This window comes from Serinus canaria, chromosome 5 (assembly GCF_022539315.1).
Source record: "Serinus canaria isolate serCan28SL12 chromosome 5, serCan2020, whole genome shotgun sequence".
Classification (NCBI taxonomy): domain Eukaryota; kingdom Metazoa; phylum Chordata; class Aves; order Passeriformes; family Fringillidae; genus Serinus; species Serinus canaria.
Genome location: NC_066319.1, coordinates 44604118 through 44623641, shown reverse-complemented (window position 1 = coordinate 44623641; position 19524 = coordinate 44604118). Strand labels below are relative to the sequence as shown.

The 19524-nt window shown below is 38.5% G+C and overlaps 1 protein-coding gene across 2 annotated transcripts in view; it reads right to left on the bottom strand.

Moving 5' to 3' along the window:
• SPATA7 (spermatogenesis associated 7) overlaps positions 1–17325 on the bottom strand; it is a 34543-nt gene extending 17218 nt beyond the window's left edge. The window contains exons 1-4 of one of the 2 annotated variants that reach the window (XM_030240674.2): positions 17232–17325; positions 8034–8120; positions 7261–7353; positions 6340–6387 (exon numbers count right to left, since the gene is read on the bottom strand). In XM_030240674.2, the coding sequence (XP_030096534.2) occupies positions 6340–6387; positions 7261–7353; positions 8034–8120; positions 17232–17271 (268 nt within the window). In that variant the 5' untranslated portion in view covers positions 17272–17325. The remainder of the gene's footprint in view (positions 1–6339; positions 6388–7260; positions 7354–8033; positions 8121–17231) is intronic. The other variant, XM_030240676.2, reaches the window with a different exon arrangement.
• Positions 17326–19524: the final 2199 nt, after the last annotated feature.

The following is a 19524-nucleotide window of genomic DNA, read 5'->3' as shown; positions in this document are numbered from 1 at the left end:
AATCTTTCAGATGTGAAATCCTTGCTCTCATTACTCAGGAAACTCCCTCTTTCTCTTTCTTTTAATTCTTACAATTGATATGTAAAATATAGAGTAATTTTTTTTGGCTGCTAATTTATCCATCATACTCTATTAGAGTACTTCCAATGAGACTGCTTAAGTTACTGGGAAAAAATTAGCTAAAGTTAACAAGTGCTATATTATACAACTCTGAATTAAAAATTAGAATTATAAAATATACTGTACCGAAGTATGGGTAAGGGTGAGTAGGTGTCTGAAACAGCAAATTCCTTACACTCAGATGCTTAGGTGAAGTGTGGTTTTGCCTACGATAACACAAGCTTTAACATTTTACTGCATGTTCCACCTGCACACCATGGCTTAACAGGAGTGTCTGGGCAAAGTGCAAAGCAGTGTGAATATTACTGCAAAACAGAATTCCCATGTTGTCCTTATTCTGCTCTTTACAGGAGAAACTCTGAAATTTGACACACATGAATGCCTTTACTACTGGTATTCAATGCTGTTAAAAAAACCTCGTCCAGGACTGGTGCTGTGACTTTTCACCCAAAGCATGGCTTATGTCCAAGAATAAAGAGTGAAAGAACAGTAATGATTCCAGCTAAGGCTGTCTCAAGATTTTAGAATGACCCACTGGGACTACCCCCCCTGCCTGGGAAATGTGGAGTCCTTGCCTCACGCCTGTCATATAGTGAGCTTAGCTCAGCTAATCCATTAAGCGTGCTCCAAAATTCATAAAGTCACCTGTGTACTGAAAGGCAGCACAGACATGCAAAACACAGTGTCAGAAAACTCCAGCAGTATACACATCTTATTGCCAAATCAGGAATTTTCAGTCTAGATCTGTGGTAAAAGCTAGGAGGTTTGAAACCAGCAAAGTAAGAAAGAGAGAAATCCTTCTAAAAAGAGTAACTGTAGATGTAAACAGCTGGAGGTAAGTTAGGATAGCTCTGAGGCAGTCAGCAAGTAACACAAATGCAGAAACAGGCATGCTGCCCTACCTCTCCTTAGTTCACATCCTCTATCCATGCAAGGACTGGAGAATCCAGTCCTATGCTTTGACTTCAGCCAGATAGAAAACTTGCTGGGAACTTCGAGGCACTAATTACAGTGTTACAACTGAAGGGAGCTGAAGATACTTAAGGCTGTCATACCTAACCACTTGTGTTGCAGTGCAAATATATTAAACACAGAAAGAAAGAGACCAGCATTCAAGAGACATCCAATTTCAGAAGAGAGATTTAGCTTTTAATTGAAAACATTGCTCACTGTTTAGGGTATCTTCTGCTTCAAACCCATTACAGATATAAAGCTTCTTTAGCTTTCAGTGAGGTCCATAGACTTAATTTGAAAGAAGTGCCCTTGGCATACTGTCATAGACTAGCGGGAAGTAAATATAAACTGCATTTGTCAACAGATACTTTAAAACAGTTTCACTGCAAGTAGCTTTTATTTAAACATTGGCTTCAGGAACATGTCACATATGTAGAGTTAAATATGGGAAAAGTACCTAATAGTAAATATCTTGCGACAAATGGGAAAAAAAAGAAAACCACTGGTTACTTTTCATCTTTTTAAAAGGGGAAAACAAAATGTGTAGCAATAAAATAATACAGTTTGTAAATCCAAATAATGAATCCCTTTAAAAGTCTTATTAGCGCTTTAAAGATTAATTGTACCTCGTTAACTACTGTGCTCAAAACCCCACAGATTCATAGTACAGTAAGAGAAAAAGTATTAGAATATAAACAATTTATTGATTCTGTACATCAGATAAATTCAGTCTGTGCACCTAGATTCCACACCTTACTGCATCCACTCCATGAATACATTCTCTTAATTTTGTGGTCAGTGAAAGGAAGCATAAGAAAGATTGAATTTCAGATGTTAAACTGTGGCACTCTTCATAAAGAGACACCACTGATCAATCTGTCACTTTTGCCTAGGCAAATACTCTTCCCAGAGTACACCACACTTCAAAGCAGAGATCACATCACTTTATCTCCCTCTTAGAATACTCCCTCTACAGGCTTAATTATTTTTGCTGTAAGTCTAGACTGCAGCAGCATTTCAAGACATGTTTAAAGTTATAAAACAAATGTCCTAAATCTGGAAGAAACAAACTAATCATATATATCACAGTCCTAGTCAATTTCAAAGCTCTGCACTTGAAGGACAGTATGATCTGGAATGCCAGTGGTTGTCCTTTGCTCTGAATTTCCAATTGCTAAATTTATCACGTCACATCCCAAAACAGCTTGCAGTTTAACTTCAAGTTATTTCATTTTTGATGTAAATAATTGATCCCAACAATGAAATACAAACTTAGATTTAAATTGAGTTCAGCTTACAGAACAATGTATCGTCTCAATGGAATTACCCAATACTCAGAATTTCTCTGTGTTTTTATATAAGCTATTTTGCAATAACACACTTAGAGTTATTGTTTCCCTTTTGAATTCTTTTTTAGATAAATCATACAAACACCATCTTGGCTGAGCCTGAAGTGCCTAGTGACCATAACCAAACTGTCCAGTGCATCAGCTGGCAATATTACTTCTGTAAGCAAGCTCTTCCTTCTCTAAAAATTTTTACTGTCAGTTTCCTAGCTCTACATGAATTTCCAGTACATCATAATTTAAGCACCTGGGGTGAGATCTTATCAAATATAAACTGAATTTTGCCTTTAGCTATGAAGTTCAGGTCCCTTATAAGTCTAAATCTAAATTCTTTAAAACAGAAATTTTGATTTTCATAAGTCTTAGGAGATGATTTTGCAGGCCTTTACATTGGGTATCAGTAGCACTGTTTCATCAAACAAAGGAGGAAAGACCACAAAAAAGGGTAACAAAGTATTTATTCAGGGCTTGATAGTAAAGCCTTGCTTGTATCAAATACAAAGTAACAGCTATAAGATGGTATTTACTTCAGAAATCTGATACTACTTGGCAAAGCTATTAATGGTGAAACCTGGTCATTGCTAAGACATGGAAATAAAGCCTAACAGAGAGATATGAGTCCTTCAAAGGCATTTCAGAAGGGGCTAGAAGCACTGGATTATCCCAAATCCATCCACCTCTGATGCTGCTATGGGCTCCTCATCCAGCAGACATGTCCTACATACTTCTGTCAGCCTTATGAAGAACACAGCAGCCTGCCAGCAGTGACTACACACAACCTGTGCAATGCTGCACCAGCATGAAGGAAATATCTAAGCCTGCCCAGGCAAACCTCCATTTGTGCACCCTAGAGAGAGGTCCATCAGGCTTCTAGGTGGCCCTTGACGGTGATTTTGTTTTCAAGTTACCACTGGGGCAGCCCCTAAGGACAATTTAGACTGTACTGAGATAACGCTGAAAATAAGTGAAATCTTATTCTTGTTCTCTGGTATGCTACGGCTACTTTGCAATCCTGAGTAATGATGGACAATTGCATAAAAACAACAGTCCTCCCCAGCAGCAGACAGATGGTAAAGCTGGATAAATTAGATTAAAGATCAGGGACACATTTTCAGTAATAATGATGAATAACTACTGAAACATCTACAAAAGGAAGTTATGTTTTCTCTATTTCGTGACCTTTACAAGTCAAGACTGCAGGCTTTTCTTGTTTATGTGCTTTATTTACCACATTCAATATGGCTGTTAAGTTCCATATTAGAACAACTGGATTCAGCTTTTCTTTTGCTTAACTCATGATGTCAGTCTAGATGATCTAAAGTCTTTTCACAACTACAAGTTGTGAAAAATGTATTTTTGATGTACATATCTAAAATTAATTATCTCATAAAAAACCCCAACTCCTTTATTATAGAAGAAACTTTACATTAGGTAACTTCTGGGTAAAAAAGTAAAATCACTACAGTTAAAAGTACAGATTCATAAAAATTTTCTTCTATAAGTTTTCCTGCTCACTAAATTTCAGACTTGATAAATATATTAGAACACTTTCCAAAGACATAACACAGGCATTAGAATTACCTGAGTGTTTGAATTTAAAGAGCTTATTTTAGTTGTGTGTAACTTTCATTTTCAGAAATACATCCTTAAGGACCAGATGTAACAGGAAAAAAAGAGATAGGGTGATTTTGGGAAAGTTTCCTGTAAAATGGCAGCAACAACAAAACATGTAAAACAGCTTTTTCTAGATCTCTGCTTTTTCATAATGTAAAGTGTAAAAAGTGTAAAGATATAAGTGTTCATGGGAAAAATTAATATTTAAATACAGAATTACATAACAATATGTATTTCTTGATATTTTTGCTAGAACCTAACCCCTTTAAAGGTTAGAAAACCAACATTACTATCAGTCTGAATTGCTGCCTCTCCCTGTCTCTCACTGCCCTCTCTCCAAGAATTCAAGTTCCACCAGGCTAGAATAGATCTATGGTGGGTAACTTCTCAGAATATTTGTTTTCCTTCTTCTTCTCCCCCTGCCCCAGTATCTTAGAGACCTGCATTCCTAAGCACACTAATCACTGAGTTCAAGCTGTACTATCAATATGCTTTGTGGAAAAACCTCTAAACATATGGGTTGAAAAGTTAGTACTGTTAGAAACCAGGCATGTGTAGCAGCAGCTGTCTTACTTGGCATAGCCTTTGTCAAGTTTTCTGGCACAAGTTTCACAACCACAGGCTTCTAATGGCCACTGGTATCAATCAACATGCTTGGACTAATTCTGAACATAGAAGTTTCACATTTCAAGAAGTTTCACATTCTAACAACTATTTTAAGTCAGTAAGCCTGATCTAATACACAGGAACATGCTCACTGCTAGCCCAGGGGCATGGCACCTTGCCTGCTTTGCTGCCAGCTAAGATACCAGGAAAAGAACAGTGGAAACTAAATCCACTTTAAGGACAGAACACATTCAGTTGGGCAGGGAGAACACCAACTACAGTATCATGTTTAATTCTTAAATGCTAATGACTGATTCATGGCAACAACCCCAAAGGGAAATACTCACCTGCTATTCTAGCAGTACATGAAGCACATTTTCAGGAGGTATTTTTTAACACTATCTGCAGGAATGCTGTTTTGTAACTCTATTCTATTAATAAATTTTATAATTTTCAACTAAATTTACCCCCTTGCCCAAATCTTGAAATAGAGGGGGAACAGAAACTTCATTTGGAATGCAATAACTACACAAAGAACACAAAGAGAAAAAAGTAATAATATTCTTCAGTTGAAACAATGACAGAGAGAGAACTACTCACAGCAAACTACTGTGAGAATAAAGGTGCAAACCCCTCATCCTCAGTGACACTAGAGATACTGCTGATATTCAACTCTACTGAAGTTAAAATTGTGCCTGGCTAAATCACGTGTCTCATCTTGAGCAAGAAAGAAGAAATTGTTTTGAAAGAATTCTAAAACCCCTCTTCCATTACTTTTCTTCCTCAGCATCCTTGCAAAGTTCTTCCTGTCTGAGCTATTGGCTGTCATCTCCACGTAATCTGTTTCACAAAACAACAGAGGAAGAAAAATGATTCTCCAGTGGTTTACCAGAGACTCCACAAATGGTACCTTGCACTGGGCTCAACACCTGAACATGTCACACTTGGTTGCAAGGTCATTACAGTACAGAAATTTGTATTTCTTGATGAACAATGCATAGAACTGCCAGGAAAAAATGCAGTCAGTCTAATTTTAGGTATGAAATAAAACTGAAATAATTTTAAATTTCATTATAAAAACCTAGAATTTATAAGGATAATGCAGAAACTGAACAAGATACGCCTGGGTAGTCTTAACTTCAAATACTGAGAAGTCAGTGAGACCAAAAATGATGAATTTGAAGGTAGGTGTTTCCCATAGAATTACCTCTTTGATAACTGCAAAACTTTCAGCCTAAATGGCAGAGTTTCTTGTTATTTGTAAAAGAATCTCAGTCAGATGGAACAGCATATAAAGTAATGCAGGTCAGAAAAAGATATCAGTTACATGCACACATTGAGCAGTGAGAGAAATCCTCAAAGGCTTTTGTTAAGAAAGGTCCAGGATTTGGTCTATGCATTTGTACCATTTACTTAAGATTATCCTATCTCTTGCAGTTGAGACACTTTTGCCATTGACAAATGAACTGTCCTGCTAAGCACAGCTAATCACTGACAGCCCAGATCCATGTCTCCAGCATTCCACTGATGCAGATTCAATGAATCTCCAAGTAGCTGAAGAAGATGTGAAAGCTGAATAAACAAGCAGACATATGAATTCTCAGTTAAGGGTTATATACTACTGTTACTCTTTGCTGGCTCTTTTGCCAAGTTAGTTTTACAGAAGCATTTGCAGAATCAACATATACCAAGTACTTACGTTTGATGCTGGCCAGCCTACTTTTGGGCAAAGAACAGTCTACAGCTGCTGAAAATAAGAAAAACACCAAATGTGAGTGATTCAATATTTACTTAGTACATGTGATAGCTGGAAAAATGTAGTAATAAACCAACACAGAACAAAGACTAATTTAATTCTTTATTTTAAAACATGCTAGTTACTGTGTACTTAAATTATTAGGTTGTCATTAATATGGTCACAGGATTTGAGATAAAACTCTCTGGGTAAAACACATATTTAATGGAAGCATCATCACTTAAATGAAGACTCCTTTCAAGAGGTTTCTGTACATTTTGTTCTGATAGCATTTACCTGCATACCTGAGGATACTGAGTATGTCATGAGACATAACACTGCGAGTATTGTATTTGTGAGGATGGACTCTATCAGTAACATGAATTTCTCATTTGCAAACACACAGAGCAATTTTCACAGTCCTTAGAACTTGCTATTACTATTAATTGCAAGATGAACAAAAGATTATTAAGTTTTTGAAATAAAAATAATAAAAGAAAGACATTGTGATCTGAGTTTCAGTAGAAATGTTCTGCCTTCATTCCTAAAATAATTTCTGTATGTTTGCTGTTTGACTATCACTATGACTTTCAGTTCAGCCTATTATTTCATAATTAATTTTTTAATCAAAAGCAGAATTAAGCCAATACAGCACAAGGTGCTCTAAAATTTAGGTAAGTAAAAAAAATGTTTTCATACAAAACTTCCCATCTCAGTAATACAGAAGTATTATTAAGTAGAAGCCACATCTCCTTGCTGACACATGTTTGGGTAAGAAAAAGCAATTTTCTACAATCCAATTCATCCCTTCTTGGTATGAGCCTATTCTGAGAGATTGAGGTAAATTTCGGGGGAGACAGTTCATTCATACATGCACATTTTTACCTTTGGCTGAAAGAACTCTGTTATAATGAACCACCATGTGATCTCTGACCAGGTATTGGCTAGCTAGATTTCGAGAGGAGCCAATGCAGAAAGCTATAAGATTAAAATACATTTGAACATTAGAAAGGCAAGCAAAAGAGTACCACAATTTTAAACAGTTATTAACTGCAATTCAAAGTCACAAACTTTAAGACACTGCTTGTTTAACTTCTTTGCTCAAAGGCAGTATTTTTTTTTACCAGATACTATCACATGAAATCATCCTGTCTCCTTTTTCTTTCCCCAATGAGCCATTAATTCAATAAATAGTGGCAAAAGTAGCTGAAATTGTACTATGAAAATGTTAACATGGAAGCTTCCTGTTCTTCACTCTATGTTCTTTTGAAAAAAAAAAAAAAGGTATCTGAGGTGTCAGTATAGCACAGAATCAGAAACTAGCCCATGTAAACTACTGGCTCTAAAGGAACATGTTTAATCTCAGGGGTTCTTTAATGTGGTAAACATAAATATATAGAAGGATATTACAGCTAATAGAGATGGGGGATCTTTATATATTTGTTCATCTTGCTACCAATTTATAGCCAGCAGTACAGTCAAAGCAAAACTAACTCCTTGAAAGTATTTTCAGTAATGCATACTAAATATAAGTACTATTAAACTTCTCCAAATAAGCTTGATGCAGAAGTTTTAAGAAAAATATTTTAAGCACAAAATCAATGAGTTTACATAAAAGGAACCAAGCTGACATTCTGATGAAAGTACATGTTACTTACCATTACTTTTATTACTTAAGTGTCCTTTAAATGGACTTGCTGGACCACATCTGGGAATGACAAGAGCTGAGCATTCATTCATTTTAGCTAAACATGAAACAAAACCAAAGTTAGAGAAAAATCCCCACACACATTTTTATAGACAAGATAAAGTCTTTCTCCAAAGAATGCAAGAATTGTTCTAATGGATCTTCTTCAAAATCTTCTTCAATCATTTTATAATCACTGAACTACAAGTGTAGTTAAATAATTTAATCTAAACACCAAGATACAATGATAATGCTCTCAGTGGTTCAGTGAGCTAAACAGCAGAACAGACCATCAGAACACTTTAGTCTGAACTTAACACTGGTCATTAAACTGTACAGAGATACAGTCACGATTCTGCTTCTATGCTAACCTCCAATTTCTTTCAAAGTCCATGGCACTTTGATAGACTGGGAACTCCATAGACAAGTGGAGATGCCAAAAAAAAACTTAAACAACCAGCTGTTCTGAGAAATGAGAGAATGTGGATTAGAAGATCTGCATCTCCTCTTGAAAAACCACTGGCTGTCATGTAACCTAAGATTTAAAAATTGGCTTTAGAACAAATTTGTTTTAGAACAAATCTGGACAGGAGATATGTTAGGACTTCAAATATTAGTGTGTCCAGAGCATTGCTTTAATGCATCCAAGGTATATAAAATGTAAACCAAAACAAACAGGATTTTTTTAACAGGGTAAGTATACCAACCACAATTAACATTAATTCTAAAACTGTACAGACAAGTTATACAAATTTAATACTATTACCAATCAAGGTCCATGTGGTTTTCCCATCCCTATTGGACTTCTCAGCTGTCAGTTCAAGAGTCTGCAACCACCATGCAGGTGAAGTGGGTAAATCAACTGCTCTACTGCTCCTGTTGACCTCTGGCTTTCCCCCTTTCAGCCCATGAAAAAGCACACTGGACCTACCCAGTATGAGCAGGAATCTCCTCCCAGTGACCTCAGCTAGTGTGATAAAGGCAGACACCTTTACAAACTGTGGGGGGTGCAGGGAGCCACGGTGACTGCCATGCCACACATGGTAACAGTTCCCCATCCCACCTCTCATAGCTTACCTCCTGCATGCCCAGCACCTGGCTATCCAGGGCTTCTTTTTCATTTCCCACTGTTATATAACAACTGATAAAGTACTATTGCAATTATTTAGATAACTACTATAGTATATAACTCTGTTTTTTAGTTCAACAGCATGTTGCACAAGATGGTTAACATGGTGTCTTAAATATTAATTAGTAGAGATTGCAGCAAAACAAACCATTCATTTTATGATGTTTTAACATTATTTACCCAAGGCCTTATAAAAAAGACATACTGTACTAAATTTTGAATGACTGTGACTAGTATAGGAGGCCATAAAAAATATCTTAAGAAAAAAAAGAAAATTAAAATAATTTTGCCCTGTTGTGAAATAGCACTAAATCTGGATCAACAGATTCAACCTTTCTTACAAAGCACAGAAAATACCAGGGCAATCTTGAATAACTTTCATACTTTGAAAAGCCAGCCTTTATACAGTACAGGCTTCTGTGGATTTACAGTATTAGCTGTGGTGTTTGCAATAACAGCACTCTCACTCCTTTTGCTGTGAAGTTGCCAGATCAGCAGTTGAAAAAGGACAACAAAAAAAAGATGAATCTTGGGGATTTTTTCAACACTATCCTGAAATTGTTTTAACTTTATACTGTTATCTTTAAAGCCAAAGAACAACACTCCTGCTCATGTGTATCAATTTCAAATGGCTCATTCCCCTCATGGTACAATTCTTCCTTATCTCTGTTTGTGATTTGAACTGAGATACCTAGGGACAAACAATAAATTATTTTTCAAATATTAAAATTCCAAACATACAGCAAGAGTTTATTAGATTTATTAGATTCAGTTTGTTTCCACAATGACTGCAAACCTTTTCCAATAAAGCATTTATTTCCTGTTAAAATATTTTATTTCTCTACCATACATTACTACATACAAGTGGTATTCATAGTCTAGCTGGATCCACCCTGAAACCCATAATTTTCAGAGTTTACAACATGCAGGTGTTGGAAGAATGCAAGTCTTTGGGAGGACCTGAATGTTAGATTATAAATTTCAGTTGATAGAATTCTCTCTAGTGATAAAAACCTGCATGTATATATACCTGCAATGCGGATTACAGCAGACAACTGAGAATCAGAAGTGTTTCATTCACAACTGCTCTAATAACCTAAATATTCTACTGTTTTCTGTGCTTCAGAGCTAGGCTATAATTCCAGAGGGAAGCATCTATGGTATTGCTAGGTAAATGCTTAGAGTACCACCTCTAACTCACCCTTATGTGACAGAATCCTGAAGGGATTCTGAAGGGCAAGCATGATCACTTTAAAAAAACAGACACTGCTCTCTCTACAATTTATTCTCTTCAAGTAAGCTAAATGACTTTGTCCCGTGTTAAACACCACCAGGGACACTCAGCAATCTGTGGCTTTTTCTGTCTTCAGCTGGAGACAACTGTTCAGCACTGCAGGAAGACTGGACTTTACAAGATTCACTTGCTTTGCATCACCAGCAGATGGCACAGTGGAAATTCTACCGGGAAAACTGTCCGCTGGTTTAGTCCTTTACAATTCATTTGTACCCGGCTTGTACCCGGGGAAGGAGCAGGGAGGGAAAAAGAAGCATGAATATTTCACAGGCGAAAAAAACTGTCAAAAAGTGTCAGTCGGGAAAAATAAAAAATATTTCTGTGTCCTCTATTTTGACTAAGGACATATAGACAGCACAGAAATCACTCTTATTATGAAGAAGCCTGTTGCTAATGCCAGAGAAGAAACTGGAGAATTTGGTATGTGCAGGCTCCTTCTGCCTTGCTAAAGGTAGAAAGTGCTAATGGTCAAAAGCCAATTACCATTTCAGGCTGTCTTTTGACTTGAACAGGTATTAATTTGGATTCCAGCTGTGTTTTCAGTTATTTACACAACAGCAGAAACAAACTGAAGGCTTAGATATGTGAAGAGAATTTTAAAGGAGAAGGTGGGATTTTCAGTAATTTACAGCTAATCAAATATAAGCCAAACAATGGGAGGATATCTATGAAAATTTCTTTGATATATGACACATCTGATCTAAATGTAAGTTTCCTTATAGTCATAAGTGGGCTGTCCTCACTGAATATAAAATCAGGATTTTCATACTGAGTGTTCTCCTAAAGTACAGACAGCAAACAAATTAAATACTTCTAAAAATCTATTTGATCTTTTAGCTCCTTCTATGACATTAAGCAACAATGAAGAAAAAACCAAAAAAGCTTTCTCTAATTTTTTTTTTCCAGCTGGTATATAATGTAAATAATAACTACATTATTCCAAAGAAAATTGAAAGCTATTTTATTTAAATTCTATTTTCATTTTAATTTAAAATGCATCCCTTAATTTCTGTTTTTACAGTATTAAAAGTTATAGAAATTGGTGGTTTACTTTGTTTCCTGGTTGTTAGTGAATGGGCAGAATTTATAGAAATGATTTTTCTACAAAGCCATTTCAGATTTGGAACATGAATACATACTGGAAAGAAGCCCAGTCTTTCATTACCATGTTCTCCCAGAAAAGATTTTTAACATAAGTATTAGACTTACTATTTTTATAACAAGCATGTACTTCAGTCCTAGCAAATGAAAATTAAATAAATAAATAATCTATCACACTACCCTTACCCATCAAGACTGGCTACTTAAAAGAAAATCCATAAAAATACAGAGACCTTAGGGGGGATATTGGATAGAGGCATCTAAATCCAGCACTACAAGACATCAAACCTTAACCAGAGACCTGTGAACACTAATTTCCAAAAGACAGCTCCCAGAGCTTAGCCTGGGTTTGAACTACCCTCAGCCCCAGGTGGATTTAGACCTCAGGTCTCCCCAGCTGTTCCAGAAGAATATGCTTATCACAAAAGGGTCAATATTGACCCTTGCGTGCTGCAGTTTTGTTTTGGGGGCTCCAGGACTCCTACATTCCTAGCTCTACAGTGGCTTCCTCTCAGCTGGCAATGCAAAACACCTCTGCCTCTAACAGACTAGAATTGCATCATTTGCAAGAGATTTTGGGCATTTGATCCCTCTAAGCCTGATAAGGACCCAAGCTGACTAATGCTTTGCAAAGACTCTCACCACTGCACTGATTTATAAAGGTTTGCTGTTCTTGCTTCTTTTACTGCCAACTCTTTTTCTTCCTTTTTTTCTTCCCTAATATCTCAATGCTCTAAACCAGAAATAGTTAAAGAGACGCCTTTGCACAAGTGGATAAGTTAGGTAACAACATGCAGATGGTTTGTGCTGTGAATTTCATACACATCAAGGATGTCTACCACTGCCACCCTTATTCTACCAACCAGTTTTATGACCCCTTCAGTGGGCTTCCTGCTATGAATTAACTCTTCTACCTCTATACAAATAATAGTACACAACACTAATGCTGTACACATGCTGAGGAAAACTGGTTTAAATAATCTTTGTGAAATCCAAAATGACTTCAAGCAGTGATGGAAAGTCCTTTAGGAATCTTATCTAATATGTCTGACAAGGTCATACTTGAAGGAACTGAATTATGACCTGAAATACATGTTCCCCGCCTTTTGGTACCAGGAGAATTTTCAAACCAGAGTATCCATTAATTCTTTTTGCTACAGAAATTTTTGTATTTGTATATATGAATACAACTTATAAATACACAGAGGAAAGATGATAGCTCACAGTACATTAAAAGATTAACCTACTTATGAAAATCCACATTGGATTTAAATTTTATTTAAATAAGAAACTATTTTTTTTCTATTTTTAACTGCTTTCCTTTCGTATTAGCACAATATACTTAAAAAAACCCATATTCTATTAGTAGTACTACTAATGAGGCCAGCTCTCCTGTTCATGTAGCTTACATCTTGTACCATCCCCCCTAAACTCCTTTTAATATCCCCAATTTGCTGCCTCTTCCTTACCTGTGGCCATTCCTCCCCTCAAAGACTCCCTACTTGCTCAGCTGTGGCTGACCAGGTGCTATAGGAACTACAGTTGCTCATCTAGTTTAAGCTTCTCTGGGTGCTTATCCTTGGATGCCTAGTTCTTACCCTCTACTTACATATCTGGGAATGAACAGAGAACAGAATGAATTGCTCTAAAAAATGTGTATTAATTTGTTGGGTTTTTTCCTACCCAGCCACTGGGTAATACTAATTCTCTTAGTTCTTACTCTCAGATGGGTGAAGCTGGTAAACAGCTGCAGACCTGGACAGACAAAAAGGCCAGCAGAGAGCAGTGACCCACCCACAGATTCCCTCTCTAGGTGAAGAACACAGGGGCAAACATGGCAAGTCTCCACTACTTTTCTGCAGCATCTATGCAATCATGAGAGGCCTTCAAACATGGCTTTAGATTTAGCCACTTACTGAATGCAGATACTACTCCATTTTACTTGCAAGTTACAGTGAGGCAAATAAGTATGTCATAATCACGCCTGTATTTTCTTTCCTGTTCATGCAAGTGAAACAAAAGCCTCTTGGACCCCTTTCTGGTTTCACTGATAACAAAACTCTTATCAGTCCTGGGAATATAAAGTCTCACATGTGAAGTCATCTTTAAAATAATCACATTTAAGATTTGTTAATAAATAGCAGAATTCACCAGTGGAAAGAACAGTCATGATTATCTAAGCTTCCTAAAGCAAAACCCAATGAACAGAGAGACCCAGGAAATCACATAACTCCAAATTTGAAATAAAGTCCCAAATTTTCCATCTGAATTTTGCATGGGATCATTTGTGTCACAGGCAAAATATGATGAAAATGATGCACCCCCTGACAAGCACTACACATAACCTCCTAAGCCATTAATTAGATGGGTGCTATTTATACACTTACTAGGCTGGATTACACAAAAGCTCTTCTTTAACATACTCTCAATGCCTAAGAGTTAGGTCTCTCAGACCTCTAGAATTAATAATCTTACAGTATTCTGTATTAATTAAAACCATGCAACCAAAATTGTATTTCAGTTTCAAGAGTCAAGCCCTCCTCTGAAAAATTTAAGGAACCTAATGAAATAGTACAGTAGCCTTGAGTCATATCTGATTACACAACTCTGGAAAAATATTTGTTGAAATTTTTTTAGCTATAGGCTTCAGCAAGGGAAGTTCTGGACCCAAACTATTGCTCTATTCATACTCCAAAAGCAGAAACAAACAGCTGTGTGTGTCAGGGGCACATTTTGTGATATGAACCGCAGCAAAAGAAAATGAATTTATGTCAGTTTGCTACCACTACCTGGAAGGAGGCTGTGATGAGGTGGGTATCAGACTCTTCTCCCAGTCACAATTTACAATTTATTGAGTGACGGTTTTGATTTGGTAAATTAAATTCATTTGGTAAATTTGATAAAAAGTTAAGAACACTGAATAACATTTCCCAATTTCAGTTAAAATTATTGTGATTCAAATAAAACTTATAAATGTCCTTCTTTCTTTGAAGATATAACTAGATAATTTTCCATCTTTCTTGTTGGTCAAAGAAAATTTCAGCTTCTAAAAACTGCTGCTGCCAAACAAATAATTTAGTAAATTTAATAAAATGTTTGTTCAAGTCATAAATGAAGGAATAATAATAAAAAGTAGTTCACAAGTCTCTCTGTTAACACCCTCTCAGCTCCAGTCAGATTAATGCAAGGACTTCCTACAATGCAGGAAAAATCGAAATAAGATCATGTTGTCTATAAACATGTGAAGCATTTAAATTCCTGGAAGCCTGTGCAAATTGCCTAAACCTAACAGCAGCCTCCATGCAGCAGTAATGATGAGTTCCCCACTCACCCCCACTTTATGCTGTAAGATAAAAGTGGCCCAAATGTGTGTAATTGATTAACAGTAAGTGCACGATGCTGTTAGGTATTGCTGCTCCTGAACACACACCTGAACAGCAATAGGCATTAAACAGCCCAATGCAGAAGACTGGATTTAAGCAACAAAGCTGGTTTAAAATTACAGTATTCAGATTATTTGAGGTCATACTACAAATCTGTGAGTGTATTAACTGGCTCCTGAAAATACATCAGTAAATAACTTCAAGGTTTATATGTGGAATTAGGGAAAAATATAGCAGATTAATTCTTTGGTATTTCTAGGAGGGTAAAAAAATCTTAGCCTTATTTGAACTTTGATTAGACCTACATGAAAATCCTATATATTCTGATATATTAAAAAATATATATATTTTCTCAGTATTCTCACTGGGCAAAACAACGCCTGATACAAACAAGTGCCAAATTTTGGTTCTTTCTTTAAAATGATGAGGCAAAGACTGAACAAGAAACTTTGAATGGTATACAACTAGGACACAGAATAGTGTATCCCACTTTCTCTGTATTACCATTTCAGATACAACTCTTTTGAGAAACCATAAATGTGATGTGTTCTCCGCCTTTCATGAACTGCAAGCAACCCAGTGGCTGTCCTGCCAAGTTTGCTCAGGCACACACATTTCCAGCTCAGCTCAGTGTATTAGTCTCTCTGCCTGTGCTAATCCTAGCCCTCTCTAAGGATCCTTCCTGCGTGCCCGAGGACCCCCACACTGGACTGTTCAGCCACACAATTCTGCCTCAATGTAACCTCCTATGCAGGCAATGCAATGGCCTCCCAATTTAACAGACACACAGTAATTCTTCCTTACTTTTGAACTTCTTTTGCTAAACAGAAGTCATTCAAGTAAAGCTTGCTGCACCCTGAATGAAATATAGATCTTGAATCCTACTTTCTCCCTTTTTACAGTCAACAGTTGGCATGCTTTCTGATTGTCTACAAAAGTATTTTGACAAACGTAAGAATAGTCAGAAAAAGGATGTATTCGTCATTAAACTTCCTTCACACTACATAAGAGAGCATAAAAATTAGGTGTACGAGATACTAGTTTTTGCTCTGAATTTCATATTCCCAAATGGGTGGGAATTTATGTTCAAACTGTACTTTGATATCAGACATCTTCTAAAGTGGCATCTGTCACAGTCTCCAAAGATTGGAACTGACACTGAGATGCAACACAACAGCCTAATGTTATCTCAAATGGCTCTGATTTTATGCAGCCATGTATGATCTTGACATTACAATGCACCACTGAATAATTCCTACCATTATTTTACATTATGCATGTAATCAAGTTTATATTTGAAAATATTTTAGGTATTTTCCAAAAGCCACAGTTGGCTCATGCAAGCATTTTTGCATGTTTGCACCTTATTTATCATGAATGACAAGTGCCCCTAGGACTATTCATAGGAACAGGGCATCAGTGCAGCCCACGGATGGATAAATGTGGGTAAGGAATCACTTTATAAGACCTTTAAAATTTCTGAGTCTTTTATTTTTCAACTACACTGGCATTAAAATCCCACCAAACCAAAACACTTTGATCTACAGCTAAACGCCGTGGGATGCTGTACACACAGGGTACAATCCATTATAACCCATGAATAACAGCTTTGGAGAAGACGAAAGTTAACTAAGAAAAGAAGCTGGCCCAGAAATCGGTCTCGCAAAGGCGGCCGATCCCGGCAGCCTGAAGCGCTGCCACAGCAGCACTCGTGGCCGGTACAGTAAGGAAGCACCGTGCGGTGTGACGGCTGCAGGACGCACAATTCCAGGCCCCGACTCTCGGAGGATTACAGCCCGTCCCGGGCTGTACGTGCCCCCTTCCAGAGCCGCGGCACTCGGCTCCTCCCACCGCCGCCCGCCGGCTCCCCGCGCGGCACGGACGGGCCGCCACGGCTCGGGGCGGCGCGTGGGCAGCAGCGAGGCGCGACCCACCCCCCCCGAGCCCCGCGGCCGGAGCCCCGAGCCCCGCGGCCGGAGCCACGGCGGCTCGTGCGGGCCCCCGAGCTCCGTGGGGCTTCGTGGGGCTCCGCGAGCTCCTCGCCGGCTCCGTGGGCTCCGTGCCGTTCACACACGCCAGCTGGGAAGGCGGAGGCCCCGCCTGCCCGCAGCCCCGGGCGATTCGGACCCCGCCCCGCACCCACACGGCCGGCGGAGACGGGGGAGGCCGGAACGCAACGCGTTCCCCGGGCTGCTGCAGCCGCCGCCCTGCCGCGGCCAGCACTCCCCGCTCTTCCCGCAGCCGCCCCCGAGCCCCCCGCACCTTGGCTCCGCCTGCTGCCGGCCTGCATCCTCAGCCCCATGCTCCCGGCCGGGCCCGAGGGGGCGGCGCCGGCCGGGCTCGGCGGCTGCGGCGGTTCGTCCCGCGCGGCGGGCGGGCGGGCGGGGCTGGCCGGGGCCCGCTCGGCGTTGCCATGGCGGCGGGCGCGCGGCGGGCGGCGCGGGGCCCTGGGCCGGGCCGGGGAGGGGCCGCAGGGCCTCGGGCCCCAAACCCCTGCCAGAGTGGGAGGTGCCGTCCGTCAGCCGGCCCGCCTTACATAAGCCTTTTTCTTATAACTTTGCCGGAAGTTGAAGAATAATGAATAACCGGGAGAACTTTACGGCAAATTCCTGATATTTGAGGGAACGAGTACTAAACGAGAGCCTAGAGCGTTGCCATTGCGTTGCGCTGAATAAATTAATCTCAATGTCTTTGAAAACGGACTGCGACTTAAAAATGAACTGCAAAATAACCTTTTGAAAAGCAGCCTTTGATCCCATCACTGATTAATATGTTCATGCCCATGTGCTGGATTTGAACTTTGTGAAGAAGCAATCGGGTGATATTTACAGTTTGTCTGATGGGTTGCTATTTTCCCTAATTAAGGAAATCTCTGAGGGCTTTTGTACTTTTTGTGTGAAGATTTTTCTCACTGACCGGCCAGGGGTACTGCAGTCCCTTCCATAGCCTAACACATCACAAAATCACGTTGTCCCAGATGGAGGGACATTCGCCTTCACTATCTAGAAATGGGTATTAATTGTAGGCTAAATACAGTGTTATATATGATTTGCTACACTTGCTTACATGCTAGAAAAATTCACTTGAATGTATCTCAAAATCAGGGGGATGTTACTTGAAAACAACTTTTCTTCCTTATTTCTGCCTCTGTCAATGTCCCCACTTGGTTGCCCCAACAAACATGCTTGATGAAATCAGTAGTTTATCTACCCCAGTACTTTGTGTAGACACTACCAAATACTTCAAAAAACTCTTCAGTAGTATTCTGACTATTGAATGTTGTGATGAGCCTTATAATTTTAGATATAGCAGTTATGAAGAACTCCTTTGATGTAGCCTTACTTTCTGTGATTCATGTTGTAGTTATCATTTTGGCAGTCTGTTTTCTGTTAGATCATCCTTAAATGTAGTTGCTGTCAAATTTGTCGGGGAGAGGTCAGGGAAGGAAATCTATACCTTGGAAACTCATCAATTCTCCCTCTCCTGGTGGCCCTCTGTCTTTCTGACTGCTTTTTATATAAAAGCATCAGTTGCCGTGGCATTTCAACTGCTGTCAACCATAAGGTCACAGGCACCTTACCTTCTTGTCAAATCAAAATAATTGTATAGCATTTTGTCATTTTCCTTTATGTCTCTTGAGTTTGAGGTCAATCTCTTGAAAACATCTGCCAGGAAAAGTATACAAAACAAAAAAACACAATCCAAGAGTTTTTGTGTGGGGTTTTTTTTGTTTGCTAGCTCTTGTTCATTTTTTGTGGTTTTATTTTTTGTTTTGTTTTATTTTGTTTATTTTTGTAGGTTTTTTTCTCTGAAGCAGATTGTGTGTGAAATTGAAGATTTGGGGAAAGGGCTTCAGGAAATTATTTACCATTGTTCTTGTGTTTCAGGGTCTCTGGTTTATACTTTGATACAATTCAGATTGTTAAATCTGTAGATTTTAAAGGTTGAGATAGTCTTTAAACAGTTTCCATTTCAGATACCTGAAGATACTGGAGAGATGGAAAGCAAGTCTACAAGATTCTCACCTCTATGTGGTTGGCCATAATATTCTCTACTACAGAGATCATGTCGCAGAAAACACTTGTCTCTGCTTTTTCAAAAACAAAACAAAACAATACCAAAATAAACCTGCTTATAATTCTTTCTAGACTTTTAAAGACTTTTTTGTTTGTTTCTTTTTCTGAACATCAGTTTCCAAAATACTCAGTTTGTAGTACTCAACATACAGTGTTAGGCTGTTCTGTACAAACACATATGACAGATTTCTCATAGTCTCTTCCTTATTGTTCCTATGCTTTTTTCCACCACATAGATAATTAAAACACATAAATGTAGGTAGGCATTTTTAGAAATATCCCCCTGGTTTCTAGGCAACGCTGAGGGAATGTAGAGATTTCCATTTGTTTCCTTTCAGTCAGCAGTCACAGCATCATAGAGATATCCTGTCTCCGAAATTTTTGACCACCAGTGGCAACCCATCCCAAAGCTTTATGTAGTTCTAATTGGTCTCACCGATGGGCCTGAAGTGGTTTTTGGTCCCCTGTGGTGTGTAAGA